The sequence below is a fragment of the Ranitomeya imitator genome, chromosome 1, assembly GCF_032444005.1.
Source record: "Ranitomeya imitator isolate aRanImi1 chromosome 1, aRanImi1.pri, whole genome shotgun sequence".
NCBI classification, from domain to species: domain Eukaryota; kingdom Metazoa; phylum Chordata; class Amphibia; order Anura; family Dendrobatidae; genus Ranitomeya; species Ranitomeya imitator.
Window position 1 is genome coordinate 375,139,098 of NC_091282.1, and position 23,480 is coordinate 375,162,577.

General features: G+C 42.7%; 2 protein-coding genes across 2 annotated transcripts in view; one reads left to right on the forward strand and one right to left on the reverse strand.

Annotated features, from left to right (window-relative positions):
• The window catches only part of LOC138673533 (myosin-6), a 50,591-nt gene extending 47,877 nt beyond the window's left edge, over positions 1-2,714 (forward strand). The window contains exons 37-39 of the mRNA XM_069761806.1: positions 254-349; positions 440-574; positions 2,602-2,714. Of these exons, the coding sequence (XP_069617907.1) occupies positions 254-349; positions 440-574; positions 2,602-2,625 (255 nt within the window). The 3' untranslated portion in view covers positions 2,626-2,714. The remainder of the gene's footprint in view (positions 1-253; positions 350-439; positions 575-2,601) is intronic.
• Positions 2,715-6,208: 3,494 nt separating this feature from the next.
• CMTM5 (CKLF like MARVEL transmembrane domain containing 5) overlaps positions 6,209-23,480 on the reverse strand; it is a 48,272-nt gene continuing 31,000 nt past the window's right edge. Inside the window, exons 4-5 of the mRNA XM_069761807.1 lie at positions 7,830-7,923; positions 6,209-6,452 (exon numbers count right to left, since the gene is read on the reverse strand). Of these exons, the coding sequence (XP_069617908.1) occupies positions 6,433-6,452; positions 7,830-7,923 (114 nt within the window). The 3' untranslated portion in view covers positions 6,209-6,432. The remainder of the gene's footprint in view (positions 6,453-7,829; positions 7,924-23,480) is intronic.

A 23,480-nucleotide genomic window follows, 5' to 3' on the forward strand; every position in this document is an offset into this window, starting at 1 on the left:
ATAGGAGATGCGGCCAGAAACCTACCGAGCCTGCTATGCCCAAGGGCTGCTGTATTTTAGTATGTAAGTGTTGTGCTCAGACATTTACACACCAGGAATAAAAATGTATTAAAAATAATTGATTATATATACAATAATTATAAATACAAAAATAAAAATTGCAACACATTCCATGTAAGCTTATGTAAAAGGTTTTGTGTGTGTAAATACATGAATGTGTATATTTCTATTTATCTATCCATTTCTTCTGTAGACTGAAGAGGACAAGAAGAACTTGGCTCGCCTTCAGGACTTGGTTGATAAGCTGCAACTAAAAGTCAAGGCTTATAAGAGACAAGCAGAAGAAGCTGTATGTACATTAATGAACTCAAACTCATCCATTCTTCCATGTTTTTTATGAAACATGTTATTAAACAAGTTTTTGGTATTTCACCCATAGGAGGAACAAGCCAACACAAACTTGGCCAAATTCCGTAAAGTCCAGCATGAACTTGATGAAGCCGAAGAACGTGCAGACATTGCAGAGTCTCAAGTCAACAAGTTGAGAGCCAAAAGCAGAGATGTGGGAGGCAAGGTTAGTGTTGTCAATCTCGATAAACTTGGTACATCTTATAATAGAATAGTAATAAGGAGTAAATAAGTTATCACTGAGGCTCAAGAAAAATATGACAAAACTAGATGGTGGCCCGATTCTAACGCATCAGGTATTCTAGAATATGTATGTATGTATTTAGCAGCCACATAGTATATAGCACAGGCCACGTAGCATATAGGAGTACTACGTGGCCTGTGGTATATACCATGTGGCTGCTATATACATACATATTGTAGAATACCCGATGCGTTAATATAGGCCACGCAGTAAATAACACAGCCCACATAGTATATAACACAGCCCACACAGTATATAGCAGCCACGCAGTATATAACACAGCCCACGTAGTATGTAACACTGGCCACGTAATATATAACACAGCCCATGTAATATATAGCACAGCCCACATAGTATCTAACAGTGGCCACGTAGTATATAGCACGCAGTATAGAACACAGCCATGTAGTATATAACACAGCCCACGTAGTATATAGCAGCCATGTAGTATATAATGCAGCCCATGCAGTATAGAACACAGCCCACATAGTATCTAACACTGGCCAGGTAGTATATAGCAGCCACGCGGTATATAACACAGCCCACGTAGTATATAACACAGCCCACGTAGTATTTAGCAGTGTGGGCACCATATCCCTGTTAAAAAAAATAATTAAAATAAAAAATAGTTATATACTCACCCGCCAGGATCCAGCGTAGATCCAGCAAACCTCTGGCGATGTGCGCGTGGCTGCCGCCATCTTTCGTTCCCAGGATGCATTGTGAAATTACCCAGATCACTTAGTAGTCTCGCGAGACCGCTAAGTCTTCTGGGTAATTTCGCAATGCATCTCTGGGAATGGAAGCTGGCGGCAGGCGCGAGCGCATCGTCGGACTACGGAAGGTGAGTATAGCAGGTTTTTTGTTTTTTTATTATTTTTAATATTAGATCTTTTTACTATTGATGCTGCATAGGTAGCATCAATAGTAAAAACTTGGTCACACAGGGTTAATAGCGGCGGTAACGGAGTGAGTTACCCGCGGCATAACGCGGTCCGTTACTGCTGGCATTAACCCTGTGTGAGCGGTGACTGGAGGGGAGTATGGAGCGGGCGCTGACTGCGGAGAGTATGGAGCGGGCGCCGGGCACTGACTGCAGGGGAGTAGGGAGGGACTAATCGGACTGTGGCCGTCGCTGATTGGTCGCGGCAGCCATGACAGGCAGCTGGCGAGACCAATCAGCGACTTGCATGTCCATGACAGACAGAGGCCGCAACCAATGAATATCCGTGACAGACAGACAGGAAGACAGACGGAAGTGACCCTTAGACAATTATAAAGTAGATGAGTTATGTTAGTATTTTCTGCTTTGGTCTTGACTCTCCTGATGCTACTGTTTCCTACTTATGCAACCATCAATGGTGTTATTTTCCCTGAGTGTAAGAAAGACACATAAGATATCTAACCCACTGATGATCATATTTTGTCATACATCAGTTTAGTGTAAAATATAAAAGGTCTATCATGTCTTCATAAAATTAAACAGGCCTGTATGAAGAATAGTTCCATCGACAAGCATTTCGGACCATAACAGTCCACATTAATGATGGACAGTTTGGGTTGGCATTAGAGTTGGTGCAAATCGATTCACAGGAACCAGTTTATCAGCCATGACAGTAATCTGAGAGCCCCGAGAACCACCTCTTAGATGACTGCATTCCTGGCTTCTGTTTTGATTTCAGTAGCCTGGTGGTTATGACGTGATACATATGACATCTTGCCAGGCTGGCAAATCAAAAGAAGAGCTATGGATTTTTGCAGATAGGTGGGTTCTTAGGACTGCTGTTCAGCAGCCACAGATTACTTTTGTGTTCGACAGACTAGGTCCTGAGAGACGATTCATACCAACTCTAGTTGGTATTATTCTAGTTTATTTTAATTATTTACTTGATTTATTGAAAGTTTCATCAGTATCTGATATACTTTATTTTTGTATTTTATTTTAACAGCAAAAACTCCATGATGAAGAATAGATCTGTTCCCTCAGACTTTAGATATTTTATCAAACTACTGTACATACCATGTAAACAAAGCTAAAATAAAGAGTGCCTCCAAGATGCAACCCTCAATGGCTAGATGTGTCTTCTTTATACAGTTACACCTGTATTGTGCTTTGCATACAATGGCACCATCTTCCTAAAATAGGTTACAGTCAGTAAGCCAATCTATATAGTCCTAATCCCACACTGTACAGCTGCTTGCTTGTATCTTGATCTTTCTCCAGCGCCACTCCTCTGCTCACTCGCGTGACTACAACTGCGACTCGCCAGATCACACTGAGGTCTATGTGTAAGATGGAACTCAATTTTACAATCTAAAGTTGAGTAAAGAAAGGTGACACTCACCAAAAGCTTCAGAAACCATAATCCTTTATTCAAACGAGGACATCAGGAGGAGTGGTGGGCAGGGGGTGTGCGGGACAGTGATGAGCTGGATGACGGCCGTTTCACGCTGCAAATTGCGCTTCTATGGGTCCATTCACAATGTAAGTTTGTAGAGCCTGGTCAGATTGCTCCATAGACTTACACTGTAAAAGTGACTTCCTGCTCACACATAGACCCCAGTGTGATCCAGTGAGTCGGAATTGCAATTTTGATTGCAGCAGGGACCTACCGACCCATAAATGCAGGCTTCAGCCTAGGAGAGGATTCACATTCGATAGGTTCCTATCAACCAGAGATTGCCTTGCCATTTGCTGCTGGGCCAGCATCATTTGACCAAATTGTGTGCTCGGCATCTCCATTTTTTTCTTATTATCTAAAGCAATGTAATTCAAATTTCATATATTTCATGTTTACATGCTATAGCACTACAGAGAGCAACTTTATTTGTTTGTTTTGTATAAAGATGGCTACTCTTAGTTTGCACCTGTACACACTAGTTTTTTCAGTTTGGAAGTGACAGTCCGTTTTGGTTATTAGTCAAAGAGGAAGCACAGAGACCAAAAGTAATCGTGAATAAGCAGAGTTCCCAAGCAGAGACTGAAGTATCTGTCCATTCAACCACAATAAGAGTATACTTCATAGAGGTGGCCTTTTGGAGGAGTGGGCAGAAAAAACCTTTATTTAGACACAAAAATTGTAAGGCTCATTTTGAGTTTGGCAAAAGTCATGTGGGAGACTCTCCAAATGTATGGAGAAAGGTGCTGCGGTCAGTTGAGACCAAAATTGAACTTTTTGGCCACCAAGGTAAATGCTTTGTCTGGCGCCAAACCAACACGGCTCATCACCCCAAGAACACAATCCCCACACTGAAACATGGTGGTGGCAGCACATGCTGTGGAGATGTGCAAGAACAGGGCACATGGTCTAAGTTGAGGGGAAGATGGAAGGTGAGAAAAACAGGGATATACTTGAGCAAAACCTGTTTCAGTCTGTCAGTGACTTGAGACCGGGACGGAGATTCACCTTCTAACAAGACAATAACCAAAGCATACTGCTCAAGCAACACTCTAGTAGTTTAAGGGGAAAAGTATAAATGTTTTGGAATGGGTTAGTCAGAGCCCGGACCTGAAACCAATTGAGAATTTGTTATCGGACTTGAAGATTGCTGTTTACCAGAGGAAACCATCTAACTTGAAGGAGCTGGAGCCGGTTTGCCTTGAGCAATAGGCAAAAATCCCAGTGGCAAGATGTGGAAAGCTTGTAGAGAGTTATCTAAAGCAACTTGTAGCTGTAATTGCCACAAAAGGAGGCTCTACATGGTACTGACTTTAGGGGGGTGAATAGTTATGCACACTGACGTTTTCAGTTATTTTGTCCTATTTGTTGCTTGTTGTTAAATAAACACAAATTATTTTCAGTTATTTTGTCCTATTTGTTGTGAAATAAACAACAAATAAAAAGAAAAACAAATGTTCATAGTTGTAAGCAAGTTTTTGACATGAACTGATGCAAACCCTCGACAAAAAAAAACAGTCAAATTCCAGGTTGTGAGGTAGAAAAATACAAAAAACACCAGGGGGTGAATACTTTCTCAAACCACTGTATATATTTGAAGAACAACCTAAGAGTAGAGTTTACTGGATTATGAGAAAAATAGAAATTTCTAGTCCTTGCCAAATCTACCTTGACACTGTTATGAGATTCCAAATGAATCCTATAATAATAATAATAATAATTTTTATTTATATAGCGCCAACATATTCCGCAGCACTTTACAAATTATATAGAACAATGGCCATGGTCTTATGCTTCCAGGGATCTCTCACTTATGCTCTCTGTCATAAAAACTTTGGGGGACATGTTCATGTTACAAAAGAGATTGCTGGGATATTGTGATCCTATTACCGCTCATGTAAAATATATCTTAGCCTCTTTTCCCATAATCTTTCTTATGCCATCAGTCAATTAGATCATACATGAAGAACATTAGAGATATTAGAATCCCATTGACAGAAACCAAAATAACATCTGCCCTGAAAGGAGTCACCTAGATTGGTGGGGCTCTGACACCTAGCACCCCCCAATTATCAACTATTTTTAGCTCCTGCTGCGGCAAGTTGTAGACACGGTACAAAGATGGAACATTACAGCTTTAATGAACCATTGTTGCTGTGTTACTGTTTGGGAAATATCTCCTAATACGAAGATTTGATAGCGTATATCAGGAAGTAGACGTCTAATTCTGGATTACTAACCATCCAGAAGCCCTGTCCATAATTTTTTTTTAAGGCGTCCATGTTTTTTTTAAGCTGTAGAAAGTTATACGGATTATTTTTACTGTAATTATCATCATTTTAGAGTTTACATTGAATGCAGTTAACGTCTTCATATCAGAATTATGGGCTGTAGGCATGTATCCCTTATAATCATAATGCCTTATTATTGTTTTCCAATGTGCCTGTAAAAAATATTCTTTGACTATGATTTTTAAATAGGCATTGCAGAAAAAAAAATAAAAAGTCAAGTTGGCAACTCTGGTCTAATTTCACTTCTCTATTAACAAATACTAAAAAAAAAATGTTCAACCTTAATGAGTCAATAGCTTCCTATGGACAAAAAGATACAAAGGAAGAGGTACTTAACATTATTAAATGCCATTAGGTTTATGAGTCAGTAAAATAACGTTGTTGAAAACCTTTGAGGTAGAAGTAAAGAAATATCTAAAGCAGATATGAAATTAGTGATGCACATGGTGCAAAATATGGCACAATTCTTGCTTAGATTTACCTAATTATCCCTGATGAATGGAGCATTTCCTACGTAAACCTCTTGGTGGCTCATCAGAGCTCTCCGAAATGATCAAATTGTTGTGTTATGTTATTGTTAGCAATAGTATCTCCCGCTTCACTCCTAAGTGGCTCAAGACAAAAGGTAATTACATATCCCACATACACTATACAACAAACATATTAATATTCCTTTGTTAATACCCATTTTACATTAGCTTTGAAAGCTCTACTTGGGTTAGCTGTAGCTCATAACGCTTTGTACTGTACGCAATTCACATGACTTTTAGGCATATTTGTCTGTTTTGTGAGTCATTTTGTTCATGTAGCTCACCCTCTCAATATATACAACGAGATTCATTAACTTATATAGTCAAACACAAGTCTTCTAGGTAGATAAGCGCACATTTAATAAGGCACAGATCTTCACATTGCATGTCTCACATGGACTTCGATGTGTTGGCTCAGGACAGGTTTGTTGATAAATACTGAGAATCCAGAAGTTGATGGTGAAATTAGTTTTGGAGAGATTATAATGAGGAAATGAATCCTAATGATGTCCGAATGTCTCTGTTTTATTGCTTTTTATCAATATCCAATCCTTGAGAAGTCAGTATTGATCAGCAGCACCTACAAAATAAGCAAGCCAATAATGTAAGGATCTGAGAGGCAATTTAAGACTACTATTCAAAATTCCAGGAAATACTTTAGAAGCTAAATTATCTATTCAATTTATTTAATTCACGCACCCACTCGGAGATAATCTTAAGGGCTCACTCACATAAGTGATTCTGTCATGCGAGAGAATCGTCTCGATTATGATAGTGACACTCTGATCAGAGTTTGAGCCGAGTGTCAGTTTACTGTGATCCCATTCTCTCGGCTAAGAGAACCGGATCACAGGTGTGGAGAAGATGGAGAACTTAATTTCTCCATCTTCTCCATTGTCTGTGTCCGCGTAAATTTGACTGCACTAGGATGACGTCCGGGTACAGTCCGATGTTTTACACGCACCCATAGACTTGTATAGGTGCACGTGATCCAATTTACAGAGCCACTAGCACCATGATGCGACTTTTTTCCGAAAGCGATCTGATAAAACATTGGCCTTGTTATACGCTGTGTGAGCGAGGCCTCAGTCAGAATTACACTAGGAGATGTCACAAAACAGTAAGAGCTATATGATCCTTTATGGGAATATTCTCTGCTCTTATGGCATCTATGATGGCTCCTGTGCAAACACCGAATACTGGATATTTGTTTTCCAACTGTTCAATTGATGACAACAAGCTAGAAATCAATTGCTTCCTTCATAGCTCCACGAATATGTGACAATCCAACGGTAATTGTAAGACATGGAGGTCAGCAGAGGCTGTGGATACGATGTTCACTCCTAATTTATGGTGCCAATATTGACATTTCTGATTACATAATTTTAACATTATAATGAAAGTCAATGGTTGTTAGTTCTGCACCGGCACATTTAGTACTATTTAGTCAATAAAGTGGTTATTCCCATCACACATGACTTGAACTATTGCTCACATATGATGTGACCTTATAGTCTGTGTGGTCAGGACTTTGGGATCACCATTGATTTTGAAAATAATGGAAATGTAATATTAGTTAGGTTCTTTGACCACTTTACTGTTTTTATAAGCACCAATATATCTACAGCACAGCCATCTTTTATATGTCTATGCTGCAATTTCCTATAAAGGCCACAAGTTAGAGGGGGGCATAGCACCCCACCTGTGCTACGGACTCTTCATTCACAAGGAGTCCATAGTTCAGACCCCTACCAATAAGAAGTGATGGCATACCTCACCTTGTAACATAGGAAAACCCTTTAGCAAGATGCATACTGCAAAAGTTGAACCAAATTCTAATGTTATTGCCAACCTATAGTTTTTAATGTCAATATTTTACTGTATATTTGCAGAAGGAAAACAGCATGTATACAGGGGTTCTACACAGTTCTGGTATGCCAGCAGCGTGTGCACTCACCATCTCCTGTCTCAGCTGCCCGGTCTGTGATTTCTGTCCTGTAAATGTTATAAGCATCATAAGAGAACACTCCAACCAGCAGGAATCCAAAGAGCTGGAAAAAACAAACAAACCATAATCTTAGCGTTACATACAGTGCCTTGCGAAAGTATTCGACCCCCTGGAACTTTTCAACCTTTTCCCACATATGCTTTAAACATAAAGATACCAAATGTAAATTTTTGGTGAAGAATCAACAACAAGTGGAACACAATTGTGAAGTTGAACGAAATTTATTGGTTATTTTAAATTTTTGTGGAAATTCAAAAACTAAAAAGTGGGGCGTGCAATATTATTCGGCCCCTTTAACTTATACTTTATTGTGCCACCTTTTGCTGCGATTACAGCTGCAAGTCACTTGGGGTATGTCGCTATCAGTTTTGTATATTGAGAGACTGAAATTCTTGCCTATTCTTCCTTGGCAAACAGCTCGAGCTCAGTGAGGTTTGATGGAGATCGTTTGTGAACAGGCAATGTATGTCATTGGGGACTGTCTTGGTCAAGGACTTCTAAGCAATTCTTATCTATAACTGAATTCAGGAGTGTGTGATATATCACATCTGCGTATTGCATAATCACATTAGGCAGATCTGTGCTGCACCGACAACTAACTAGTGTAGAACCACAGTGTGGATGACTGTGCGATAAAGTCTCATATTCTAGAATAAGTGAATTTATACACTAGAATTTGCACGCAGTCTGAATAATTGTGACCATATCGAGCCATAATTCCGGCAAATTACCCTAAGAATTTAATTTCAACTGATGACAATTATTTTTATTGTAACTGAAAATTATCTGGCATGCAAGGCTTGGCTCACACATAGTGGTTGTGCGTAGTGATGAGCGAGTATACTCGTTGCTCGGGTGGTCTCCAAGTATTTGTTAGTGTTCAGAGATTATGTTTTCATCACCTCAGCAGCATGATTTACAGCTATTAGCCAGGCTGAGTACATGTGGGGATTCCCTAGCAACCAGGCAACCCCCACATGTACTCAGCCTGGCTAATAGCTGTAAATCATTCAGCTGAGGCAATGAAAACTTAATCTCCGAACACTTAAGGTACCTTCACACTAAACGACGCTGCAGCGATCCAGACAACGATCCGGATCGCTGCAGCGTCGCTGTTTGGTCGCTGGAGAGCTGTCACACAGACCGCTCTCCAGCGACCAACGATGCCGGTAACCAGGGTAAACATTGGGTTACTAAGCGCAGGGCTGCGCTTAGTAACCCGATGTTTACCCTGGTTACTGGCGTAAAAGTAAAAAAGCAAACACTACATACTTACCTTCCGCTGTCTGTCCTCCGGCGCTGTGCTTTACTGAACTGACTGTGAGTACAGCAGCCGGAAAGCAGAGCTTAGGATTGGTTTGGCGAGGTGTCAACTCTCCACTAGACAGCACATAAAGGACAGCGCTAGGACCCATTGCTTGAATGGGTCTCTTTAATCTTCAAATCGGATCAAAATCAGACATGTCTCCATTTTTCTTTTTACAGACAAAAAATAAACAGACATATGACCATGTTTAACCCCTTTCTGACATTTGTTGTAATAATAATAATCTGTCCCTGTGCCTATCTGACCAGGCACTTTAACCCCCCTAAATGCTGCAATCGAACACATTTCGGGAGCCGGCAGAGGGCTGACAGCCCCTCTACCATCGGATCACAGACTCTGCAGCGTGACGTGGGGTCCCGTTCGTTGCCATGGTGAGCCAATGTTGGATCACCAGAGCTAGGAAAGTTGCTGATCATGCGCAGTGCATGATCAGCAATTTTCTCTGTCAGTGCAGAACTGACAGTTTCTACAGCATGGGGGAAAAAAATCAAAAATAATAATAAAAAAAGCTACTAGTTAACCCCTTTAGTGAACACCTTAAAAAAGATAAATAAAAAACAAGGCAAAAAACAATGCTTTATCATCATAGTGTCGAACAAAAAGTGGAATAAAACGCGATAAAAAAGATGGATATAAATAAATATGGTACCGCTGAAAACGTCATCTCGTCCCGCAAAAAACTAGCCATCATACAGCGTCATCAGAGAAAAAATAAAAAGTTATAGCTCTGAGAATAAAGTGATTCAAAAATAATTATTTTTTCTATAAAATAGTTTTAATTGTGTAAAAGTGCCAAAACATAGAAAACTATGTAAATAAGGTATCGCTGTAATCGTACTGACACGAAAAATAAAGCTGCCTTTTCAATTTTACCACACATGGAATGGCATAAACCTCCCCCCAAGAAAAAATTCTGCCTGCCAAAAATTGGAATAGAAAGCAATAAAAAAAATGTCATGTTCCTGAAAATGGTACCAATAAAAATGTCAACTCGCCTTGCATAAAACAAGCCCTCACATGACTGTCAGCCAAAATATGAAGAAGCTATAGCTCTCAAAATGTGGTGATTCAAAAACTATTTTTTGCAGTAAAAAGCATCTTTTAGTATGTGACAGCAGCCAAACATAAAAACCAAATATAAATCTGGTATCGCTGTAATCGCACCGACCCGAAAAATAGAGTCGCCTAATCACTTATACCGATAAAGGAACGGCGTAAAAAATAAACAAAACCAATTCTTCACCTGCTGTTGATTTTTTAATTCTGCCTCCCAAAGATTGTAGTAAGGCTCAGCACACATATATCCTGCGCACTGCACTGAGCGCTTACACCGGGATTCCGTGTAAATCTATTAAATATGTGAATCAGACATAACCTCTGGTGGAAGATTCCCTATAATGAGGCAGATGGAGGCACTGTGGACGCCGTCTGACCTGTGATCTGGTGGTGTCCGTCTTTTTAGGATTGCATAAAAGTGCCGTCGGCCACAGTTTTATGCACTTCTGAAAAGAAGGACACCGCTGAACAGAGGCCAGATAGAGTCCAGAGTAGCTCTGCTGCCTCATTATAGTGAATCGATCCCTCAAGGGTTTTATCTGAATCACATCACTCGAAGTATGTGGTCAGCATAGCGGAACAGAAGGAACTTCTGTCCCTTACCTCATCCTTTGGACTTACTCAGTGGTCCTCCGCAGCCACCCACATAGACGGACATACATTAGACATGTTATTCACCCAGGTCTGCTCTCTATCTAACTTCACCACCTCCCCTCTCCCTCTATTCGACCACCATCTGCTCACCTTCTCATCCCTGTCCTCCCCACGGTCATCCATGTCCAGCAAAATGCACCCCCCCCCCCCGCAGAAACCTTGCACACCTAGACACCCACACACTCTCTGACTCTATCCTACCACTAGCACTATCCTCACTCCACGACACAGACAGTGCCACTGCTTTCTACAATGCCAATCTTGCATCAGCTATTGACACAGTTGCCCCTCTCGTCCATGGCAGAGTGCGACGTATCAATAGACAACGTTGGCACAATAACACCACTAAAAAGCTCCGGCAAGTGTCCAGGGGTGCAGAGCGGCGTTGGAAGAAAACACACCTGCAAGACGACTTCACTGCATTCAAACAGGCAACACTCGCTTTTAAATCTGCTCTCACCTCTGCTAAACAGGTCTACTTCACAACCCTCGTATCTTCCCTATCCTACAACCCCAAACAGTTATTCAAAACCTTTAACTCCCTCCTCCGCCCCCCACTGCCCCCTCCAACCTCTCTCATCTCTGCTGAGGACTTTGCCACACACTTTAATAATAAGATCAACCAGACAAGGCAAGTCTTCATTGTTCAACCACCACAACCCCTTTGTATACCAGACCAATGCCCAAACCCCATAACCTCCCTATCCAACATTACTGAAGGGGGGCTTAATTGTCTCCTCTCCAAATCGCACCTCACCACCTGTGCGCGCTCGACCCCATCCCATCCCACCTCCTCCCCAACCTCACCACCACACTTATCCCATCCCTAACCCACCTCTTCAACCTATCACTATCTTCTTCTGGCACCTTCCCTTCTGCTTTCGAACATGCCACAATCACGCCTATCCTTAAAAAGCCAACCCTCAATCCAACTGCTATGTCCAGCTATCGTCCAATATCACTGCTCCCATTCGCTTCCAAACTCCTGGAGCAGCACGTCCACTCTGAACTTTCCTCCCATCTCTCATCTAACTTGCTCTTTGACAATCTAGAATCTGGTTTCCGCCCCCATCACTCAACTGAGACAGCCCTGACCAAATCACTAACGACCTGCTTACCGTGAAAGCTAATGGACAATACTCTGTACTCCTCCTTCTAAAAAGCAAAAAAAGAATATCCAGCTCAACGAGACAGTGAAAAGTAAAAACTTGGTACTTTATTCACTTCATATAGAAGCAGAGGATAAAAACAGAGGATAAAAACATCAGCACAATAAGGATAAGAACACTATCTATCTACGCGTTTCAGGTGGCAAAGCACCCTTAATCATGATATCTAGTGTCTGGCCTGTTGCGTGCTTTTTATGTAAGAATCCATTGAACACACCGGTGCAATGATCAGGTGGAAAAGTAATCCACTGAGAATGAAAACACCTGGTGGTAAATGTGAACCAGCAATTGGCCACATGAAACAAAAAGTTCACGGAATAGGCAGAAATAGAAAGAAAGAAAAAAGGAAACACATATGTACTTTAACTGAACATAATACAAGAATATATGGAACACAACAAATCTTGTCACTAAATAATGTAACAATAATAATCTTATGCAACGACAAATGTCCAAAATGCATAAATACGCAAACTGCATGATGGTAAATTTTTCTTGAGAAGCATATATGCAAACACAAATATGATATGGTTGGTGAACAGAGAAACTAAATGACTATAAAAAGTGTATACCCATAAACATAACGTAAGCATAAAAGTGACATAACGAATAAGACAATGCAATACAATAGGATAGTCTGCTGACTAAAGAGTTCGCAGGCTCCGATGTATACATACAATAACTCAGATACCCTTCAGGAGCAATGGACAAATAGTTACATGAGAAGGGTGAAAAACCTGCAGACTGTAACGCTACTAAATATTTATTTATTGGAGTACATCCCAAGAGCGATAACCTATGCAAAAAAAAAAAAAAAACTGGGTAGTCGTGTATGCTGGGCAGTGCAACGTCATACATGATCGGGCCAGCACGAGAACACATGATGTGCCAATAAAGAGAAGACATTCAAGGGGATAAGGTAAATATAAAAAATGATGTAACTAATAAAAAAGCATGATGTCTTTTCTCTTATTGAGACCATTAGGTGTTCTGGTTCCCAATATGAATATCCACCATGTTTCTCTGTTTCTCAGGGTCACTTCAGTGTCCCCTCCTCTGAAGGGTCTATGTGTTTTTTCAATTGCATAGACTTTGAGGGAATCAAGATTGGATTGATGAAAATTAATAAAATGTTGTGACACCTGGGATATATTTCTGTGAGTATTGGCATTATCTATATCATAAATATGCTCACGTATTCTAGTTTTTAGTGGGCGTATGGTGCTACCAACGTATTTAAGATGACATGTCGTACATTCCATTATATAAACTACATTATTGGTATTACAATTGAGGAATGTTTTTATTTGATATGTGTTTTGATCATTTGTGTCCGTAAAATCGGAACGCTTCTGTGCAAATTTGCAGGTTTTGCATACTGCAGCACCACATTTGTGAAAGCCCTTTACACTGAGCCAATTAGAGGATTGCACATGAGGGATATTGAGGGAACTAGGGGAGAGACTATTACCTAAAGATGGTGCTTTTCTAGATACGATTCTACATCCATGTTTAAGTACAGCAGCGATGTCAGGATCTTCTCTTAAGATAGTTAAATTATTTCTAATTAATTTGCTTATAGAAGCAAATTGATTGCTGTATTGAAAAACCAAAGTAATAGGATTGATGGAAGATGTTGTTTTCGTTTGTGGGGATTTGAACCGAGGTTTTTTGTCAACTATTTTTTCTGCCCTTTGTAGGCACCATTGGCTATAACCTCTCTGTGTGAGTCTATCTTTAATGTCCTCGACTTCTTTAGAATAGTCCTCCTGAATACTGCAATTACGTTTTGCTCTGGTCATTTCACCTACAGGTATACTTTTAATTGTGTGTTTTGGATGATGGCTGTTTGCCCTCAAGATTGTGTTCCCCGCTGTAGTTTTTCTGAATGTAGTTGTGACTACAGGAAAATTATTCACACCTTTAAGTTTTAAATCCAAAAACTCTATGCATGTATGTTCTTGACGAGCAGTAAAACTGAGATTAAAGGGATTATTGTTGAAATAATCAATTAGTCTGTGCACGGTAGATACATCGGAATTCCAAATTAATATCATATCATCGACATATCTACCGTACCAAAATATGTGATCCCTAAATGGATTCTCCACATTGTAAATATAAGACTCCTCCCACCAACTCATAACCAAATTGGCGAGAGAAGGTGAGTACTTGGCCCCCATTGAAACACCACTGATTTGCATATAATAGGTTTGATTAAAGCAAAAAAAATTAGTAGTGATGAGGAATTGAGTAACTTCTATTACATAGGTTTGGAGATCTGAGGGAAAATCACTGTATTTTTCCATGTGAAATTTCAATGCATAAAGTGCTATTTCAGGAGGTATGGACGTGTATAATGAGACAACATCTGAGGTGATCCATGAGAAGTCAGTCTGCCATATAAGATCTTTCATAACATTAAGTACATCTGTACTATCACTCAGATAGCCAGGTGTTCTCCGGACGAGAGGCTGAAGGAGCTGGTCAAGCCACTACCCCAGTCTTTCACCCAGGGACCCAATACCTGAAACAATAGGTCTCATAGGTGGAGGATATTATTATTATTATTATTATTATTTATTATTATAGCGCCATTTATTCCATGGCGCTTTACATGTGAGGAGGGGTATACATAATAAAACAAGTACAATAAAATACAAGTCACAACTGGTACAGGAGGAGAGAGGACCCTGCCCGCGAGGGCTCACAATCTACAAGGGATGGGTGAGGATACAGTAGGTGAGGGTAGAGCTGGCCGTGATATGCATTTTTGTGCGTTTTGGGCAGAGCGTATAGTACTGGGGTAATGGGGGTCGCAACCTTGAGGTAATCACTCTCTTTTTTGTTGAAAAAGCCCAGACTAAAGCCCTCATCAATAAGTCCAAAGATTTTATCCCTGATAGGTGAAGTGGGATTGGCAGATAGACATTTATATACAGCAGAATCTGATAACATTTTGTCAACCCAAGCTATATAGTTATTTTTGTCCATAACTACAACGGAACCGCCTTTATCGGCGTTTTTGATGACAAGATCATCATTGTCACGTAATTCTCGTAGTGCCCGTTGCAATTTGGGTTTTAGATTGCTGTTATAAAAGCGTACTCCTCCTTCTAAGACCTGTCCTCTGCTTTCGACACGGTCGACCACTGCCTCTTACTACAGATCCTCTCCTCCTTTGGCATCAAAGACCTCGCCCTATCCTGGATCTCCTCGTACCTTTCCAACCGCACATTCAGCGTCTCCCACTCCCACACTACCTCCTCATCCCACCCTCTCTCTGTTGGAGTCCCCCAAGGCTCTGTTCTAGGACCCCTAATCTTCTCAATCTATACACTTGGCTTGGGACAACTCATAAAGTCCCATGGATTCCAGTACCACCTTTATGCTGATGACACTCAGATCTACCTCTCTGGCCCAGACGTCACCGCTCTGCTGTCCAGAATCCCAGAGTGCCTATCAGCCATATCCTCCTTCTTCTCCTCTTGCTTCCTCAAACTCAATGTGGACAAATCTGAACTCATCATATTTCCTCCATCCCGTAGATCTTCCTTACCTGACCTATCTATCACAATCAATGACATTATGCTTTCCCCCATACCGGAAGTCCGCTGCCTCGAAGTAACCTTCGACTCTGCCCTGTCCTTCAAACTGCACGTCCAAGCTCTTTCCACCTCCTGTCGCCTCCAGCTAAAAAATATCTCCAGAATCCGTCCTTTCCTCAACCGTCAATCTACTAAAATGCTTGTGCACGCCCTCATCATCTCCCGCCTTGACTACTGCAACATCCTTTTCTGCGGCCTCCCTGCTAACACCCTTGCGCTTCTCCAGTCAATTCTTAACCCTGCTGCCCGACTAATTCATCTCTCTCCTCGCTACTCCTTTGCTCCCCCCCTCTGCAAATCTCTTCACTGGCTCCCTGTTATGAATAGGTAATTCAGAACCACAATGGACCTTGAAGTTCAGAGCACACAAGTGACCTGACAAAAACCACAAAACATAGGACGAGCTCTGAGACGTGGAAACTCTGCTGACCGCAATCCCTAAACCTATCAAACCACACTAGAGGTAGCCGTGGATTGCACCTAACGCTCCCTATGCAACTCGGCACAGCCTGAGAAACTAGCTAGTCCTGAAGATAGAAAAATAAGCCTACCTTGCCTCAGAGAAATTCCCCAAAGGAAAAGGCAGCCCCCCACATATAATGACTGTGAGTTAAGATGAAAATACAAACACAGAGATGAAATAGATTTAGCAAAGTGAGGCCCGACTTACTGAATAGACCGAGGATAGGAAAGATAGCTTTGCGGTCAACACAAAAACCTACAAACAACCACGCAGAGGGGCAAAAAGACCCTCCGCACCGACTAACGGTACGGAGGTGCTCCCTCTGCGTCTCAGAGCTTCCAGCAAGCAAGCAGAACCAAAAAAGCAAGCTGGACAGAAAATACAGCAACAAAAGGACACAAGCAGAACTTAGCTTATGCTGAGCAGACAGGCCACAGGAACGATCCAGGAGGAAGCAAGACCAATACTAGAACATTGACTGGAGGCCAGGATCAAAGCACTAGGTGGAGTTAAATAGAGCAGCACCTAACGACTTAACCTCATCACCTGAGGAAGGAAACTCAGAAGCCGCAGTACCACTCGTGACCACAGGAGGGAGCTTGATCACAGAATTCACAACAGTACCCCCCCTTGAGGAGGGGTCACCGAACCCTCACCAGAGCCCCCAGGCCGACCAGGATGAGCCATATGAAAGGCACGAACAAGATCGGCAGCATGGACATCAGAGGCAAAGACCCAGGAATTATCTTCCTGACCATAACCCTTCCACTTAACCAGATACTGGAGTTTCCGTCTCGAAACACGAGAATCCAAAATCTTCTCCACTATATACTCCAACTCCCCCTCCACCAAAACCGGGGCAGGAGGATCAACAGATGGAACCACAGGCGCCACGTATCTCCGCAACAATGACCTATGGAATATGTTATGGATGGAAAAAGAATCTGGAAGGGTCAAACGAAAAGACACAGGATTAAGAACCTCAGAAATCCTATACGGGCCAATGAAACGAGGCTTAAACTTAGGAGAGGAAACCTTCATAGGAATATAATGAGATGACAACTGTTATGAAAGGCAATTCAGAATCACAATGGACATGGAGGTCAGAGCACATACAGTGAACTGACAATAACCCAAAATAATAGAACGAGCTCTAAGACGTGGGAACTCTGCAGACCGCAATCCCTAAGCCTATCAAACCACACTAAAGGTAGCCGTGGAGCGCTCCTGACCAGAACCTAGGCGCCTCGTCACAGCCTGAGAAACTAGCTAATCCTGAAGATAGAAAAATAAGCCTACCTTGCCTCAGAGAAATTCCCCAAAGGAAAAGGCAGCCCCCCACATATAATGACTGTGAGTAAGATGAAAAGACAAACATAGAGATGAAACAGATTTAGCAAAGTGAGGCCCGACTAGCTGAACAGAACGAGGATAGGGAAGATAACTTTGCGGTCAGCACAAAAACCTATAAAAAACCACGCAGAGGGGACAAAAAGACCCTCCGCACCGACTAACGGTACGGAGGTGGTCCCTCTACGTCTCAGAGCTTCCAGCAGGCGAGAAAAACCAATAAAGCAAGCTGGACAGAAAAATAGCAACAAAATAACATAAGCAAAACTTAGCTTTCCAGAGCAGCAGGCCACAGGAATGATCCAGGGAAAAAACAAGTCCCACACTGAAACATTGACAGGAAGCATAGATCAAAGCATCAGGTGGAGTTAAGTAGAGAAGAAGCTAACGAGCTCACCAGATCACCTGAGGGAGGAAACTCAGAAGCTGCAGTACCACTTTCCTCCACAAACAGAAGATCCCAGAGAGAATCAGCCGAAGTACCACTTGTGACCACAGGAGTGAACTCTGCCACAGAATTCACAACAGTACCCCCCCCTTGAGGAGGGGTCACCGAACCCTCACCAGAGCCCCCAGGCCGACCAGGATGAGCCACATGAAAGGCACGAACAAGATCGGGAGCATGGACATCAGAGGCAAAAACCCAGGAATTATCCTCCTGAGCATAACCCTTCCATTTAACCAGATACTGGAGTTTCCGTCTTGAAACACGAGAATCCAAAATCTTCTCCACAATATACTCCAATTCCCCCTCCACCAAAACCGGGGCAGGAGGCTCAACAGATGGAACCATAGGTGCCACGTATCTCCGCAACAATGACCTATGGAATACGTTATGTATGGAAAAAGAATTTGGAAGGGTCAGACGAAAAGACACAGGATTAAGAACCTCAGAAATTCTATACGGACCAATAAAACGAGGTTTAAACTTAGGAGAGGAAACCTTCATAGGAATATGACGAGAAGATAACCAAACCAGATCCCCAACACGAAGTCGGGGACCCACACGGCGTCTGCGATTAGCGAAAAGTTGAGCCTTCTCCTGGGACAAGGTCAAATTGTCCACTACCTGAGTCCAAATCTGCTGCAACCTGTCCACGACAGTATCCACACCAGGACAGTCCGAAGACTCAACCTGTCCAGAAGAGAAACGAGGATGGAACCCAGAATTGCAGAAAAACGGTGAAACCAAGGTAGCCGAGCTGGCCCGATTATTAAGGGCGAACTCAGCAAAAGGCAAAAAGGACACCCAGTCATCCTGATCAGCAGAAACAAAGCACCTCAGATATGTTTCCAAGGTCTGATTGGTTCGCTCGGTCTGGCCATTAGTCTGAGGATGGAAAGCCGAGGAAAAAGACAAGTCAATGCCCATCCTAGCACAAAAGGCTCGCCAAAACCTCGAAACAAACTGGGAACCTCTGTCAGAAACAATATTCTCTGGAATGCCATGCAAACGAACCACATGCTGGAAGAACAAAGGCACCAAATCAGAGGAGGAAGGCAATTTAGACAAGGGTACCAGATGGACCATCTTAGAAAAGCGATCACAGACCACCCAAATGACTGACATCTTTTGAGAAACGGGAAGGTCAGAAATAAAATCCATAGAGATATGTGTCCAAGGCCTCTTCGGGACCGGCAAGGGCAAAAGCAACCCACTGGCACGAGAACAGCAGGGCTTAGCCCGAGCACAAATCCCACAGGACTGCACAAAAGCACGCACATCCCGCGACAGAGAGGGCCACCAAAAGGATCTAGCCACTAACTCTCTGGTACCAAAGATTCCAGGATGACCAGCCAACACCAAACAATGAAGTTCAGAGATAACTCTATTCGTCCACCTATCAGGGACAAACAGTTTCTCCGCTGGGCAACGATCAGGTTTATTAGCCTGAAATTTTTGCAGCACCCGCCGCAAATCAGGGGAGATGGCAGACACAATTACTCCTTCCTTGAGGATACCCGCCGGCTCAGATAAACCCAGGGAGTCGGGTACAAAACTCCTAGACAGAGCATCCGCCTTCACATTTTTAGAGCCCTGAAGGTACGAAATCACAAAGTCAAAACGGGCAAAAAACAACAACCAACGAGCTTGTCTAGGATTCAAGCGCTTGGCAGACTCGAGATAAGTCAAGTTCTTATGATCAGTCAATACCACCACGCGATGCTTAGCTCCTTCAAGCCAATGACGCCACTCCTCGAATGCCCACTTCATGGCCAGCAACTCTCGGTTGCCCACATCATAATTACGCTCAGCAGACGAAAACTTCCTGGAAAAGAAAGCGCATGGTTTCATCACTGAGCAACCAGAACCTCTCTGCGACAAAACAGCCCCTGCTCCAATCTCAAAACATCAACCTCGACCTGGAACGGAAGAGAAACATCTGGTTGACACAACACAGGGGCAGAAGAAAAACGACGCTTCAACTCTTGAAAAGCTTCCACAGCAGCAGAAGACCAATTGACCACATCAGCACCCTTCTTGGTCAAATCGGTCAATGGTTTAGCAATACTAGAAAAATTGCAGATGAAGCGACGATAAAAATTAGCAAAGCCCAGGAACTTTTCCAAACTTTTCAGAGATGTCGGCTGAGTCCAATCATGGATGGCTTGGACCTTAACAGGATCCATCTCGATAGTAGAAGGGGAAAAGATGAACCCCAAAAATGAAACCTTCTGCACACCAAAGAGACACTTTGATCCTTTCACAAACAAAGAATTAGCACGCAGGACCTGAAAAACCGTTCTGACCTCCTTCACATGAGACTCCCAATCATCCGAGAAGATCAAAATGTCATCCAAGTACACAATCAGGAATTTATCCAGGTACTCTCGGAAGATGTCATGCATAAAGGACTGAAACACTGATGGAGCATTGGCAAGTCCGAACGGCATCACGAGATACTCAAAATGACCCTCGGGCGTATTAAATGCAGTTTTCCATTCATCACCTTGCTTAATTCGCACCAGATTATACGCACCACGAAGATCTATCTTTGTGAACCAACTAGCCCCCTTAATCCGAGCAAACAGATCAGATAACAATGGCAAGGGGTACTGAAATTTAACCGTGATCTTATTAAGAAGGCGGTAATCTATACAAGGTCTCAGCGAACCATCCTTCTTGGCTACAAAAAAGAACCCTGCTCCTAATGGCGACGATGACGGGCGAATATGCCCCTTCTCCAGGGATTCCTTCACATAACTGCGCATAGCGGTGTGCTCAGGCACGGACAAATTAAACAATCGACCTTTTGGGAATTTACTACCAGGAATCAAATTGATAGCACAATCACAATCCCTATGCGGAGGTAGGGTATTGGACTTGGGCTCATCAAATACATCCCGGTAATCAGACAAGAACTCTGGGACCTCAGAAGGAGTGGATGACGAAATTGACAGAAATGGAACATCACCATGTACCCCCTGACAACCCCAGCTGGACACCGACATGGATTTCCAATCTAATACTGGATTATGGGCTTGTAGCCATGGCAACCCCAACACGACCACATCATGCAGATTATGCAACACCAGAAAGCGAATAACCTCCTGATGTGCAGGAGCCATGCACATGGTCAGCTGGGTCCAGTATTGAGGCTTATTCTTGGCCAAAGGCGTAGCATCAATTCCTCTCAATGGAATAGGACACTGCAAGGGCTCCAAGAAAAACCCACAATGCTTAGCATATTCCAAGTCCATCAAATTCAGGGCAGCGCCTGAATCCACAAATGCCATGACAGAATATGATGACAAAGAGCAGATCAAGGTAACGGACAGAAGAAATTTTGACTGTACAGTACCAATGGTGGCAGACCTAGCGAACCGCTTAGTACGCTTAGGACAATCAGAGATAGCATGAGTGGAATCACCACAGTAGAAACACAGACCATTCAGACGTCTATGTTCTTGCCGTTCAACTCTGGTCAAGGTCCTATCACACTGCATAGGCTCAGGTTTAAGCTCAGGTAATACCGCCAAATGGTGCACAGGTTTACGCTCACGCAAGCGTCGACCGATCTGAATGGCCAAAGACATAGACTCATTCAAACCAGCAGGCATAGGAAATCCCACCATGACATCCTTAAGGGCTTCAGAGAGACCCTTTCTGAATATTGCTGCCAGCGCAGATTCATTCCATTGAGTGAGCACTGACCACTTTCTAAATTTCTGACAATATACCTCTATCTCATCCTGAGCCTGACAAAGAGCCAGCAAATTTTTTTCTGCCTGATCCACTGAATTAGGCTCATCGTACAGCAACCCAAGCGCCAGGAAAAACGCATCGATATTACTCAATGCAGGATCTCCTGACGCAAGAGAAAACGCCCAGTCCTGAGGGTCGCCGCGCAAAAAAGAAATGACGATCCTAACCTGTTGAATTGGGTCACCAGAAGAGCGAGGTTTCAAAGCCAGAAATAGTTTACAATTATTTTTGAAACTCAGAAATTTAGTTCTATCTCCAAAAAACAAATCTGGAATAGGAATTCTCGGTTCAAGCAAAGAATTCTGGACCACAAAATCTTGAATATTTTGAACTCTTGCCGTGAGCTTATCCACACATGAAGACAGACCTTTAATGTCCATTGCTACACCTGTGTCCTGAACCACCCAAATGTCTAGGGGAAAAAAAAGACAAAACACAGTGCAAAGAAAAAAAAATGGTCTCAGAACTTCTTTTTTCCCTCTATTGAGAATCATTAGCACTTTTGGCTTCCTGTACTGTTATTAAAGGCAATTCAGAATCACAATGGACATGGAGGTCAGAGCACATACAGTGAACTGACAATAACCCAAAATAATAGAACGAGCTCTGAGACGTGGGAACTCTGCAGACCGCAATCCCTAAGCCTATCAAACCACACTAAAGGTAGCCGTGGAGCGCTCCTGACCAGAACCTAGGCGCCTCGTCACAGCCTGAGAAACTAGCTAATCCTGAAGATAGAAAAATAAGCCTACCTTGCCTCAGAGAAATTCCCCAAAGGAAAAGGCAGCCCCCCACATATAATGACTGTGAGTAAGATGAAAAGACAAACATAGAGATGAAACAGATTTAGCAAAGTGAGGCCCGACTAGCTGAACAGAACGAGAATAGGGAAGATAACTTTGCGGTCAGCACAAAAACCTATAAAAAACCACGCAGAGGGGACAAAAAGACCCTCCGCACCGACTAACGGTACGGAGGTGGTCCCTCTACGTCTCAGAGCTTCCAGCAGGCGAGAAAAACCAATAAAGCAAGCTGGACAGAAAAATAGCAACAAAATAACATAAGCAAAACTTAGCTTTGCAGAGCAGCAGGCCACAGGAATGATCCAGGGAAAAAACAAGTCCCACACTGAAACATTGACAGGAAGCATAGATCAAAGCATCAGGTGGAGTTAAGTAGAGAAGAAGCTAACGAGCTCACCAGATCACCTGAGGGAGGAAACTCAGAAGCTGCAGTACCACTTTCCTCCACAAACGGAAGATCCCAGAGAGAATCAGCCGAAGTACCACTTGTGACCACAGGAGTGAACTCTGCCACAGAATTCACAACAGACAACCAAACCAAATCCCCAACATGAAGTCGGGGACCCACACAGCGTCTGCGATTAGCGAAACGTTGAGCCTTCTCCTGGGACAAGGTCAAATTGTCCACTACATGAGTCCAAATCCGCTGCAACCTGTCCACCACAGTATCCACACCAGGACAGTCCGAAGACTCAACCTGCCCTGAAGAGAAACGAGGATGGAACCCAGAATTGCAGAAAAACGGTGAAACCAAGGTAGCCGAGCTGGCCCGATTATTAAGAGCAAACTCAGCCAACGGCAAAAAGGACACCCAATCATCCTGATCAGCAGAAACAAAACATCTCAGATATGTTTCCAAGGTCTGATTGGTTCGTTCAGTCTGGCCATTTGTCTGAGGATGGAAAGCCGAGGAAAAAGACAAATCAATGCCCATCCTAGCACAAAAGGCTCGCCAAAACCTCG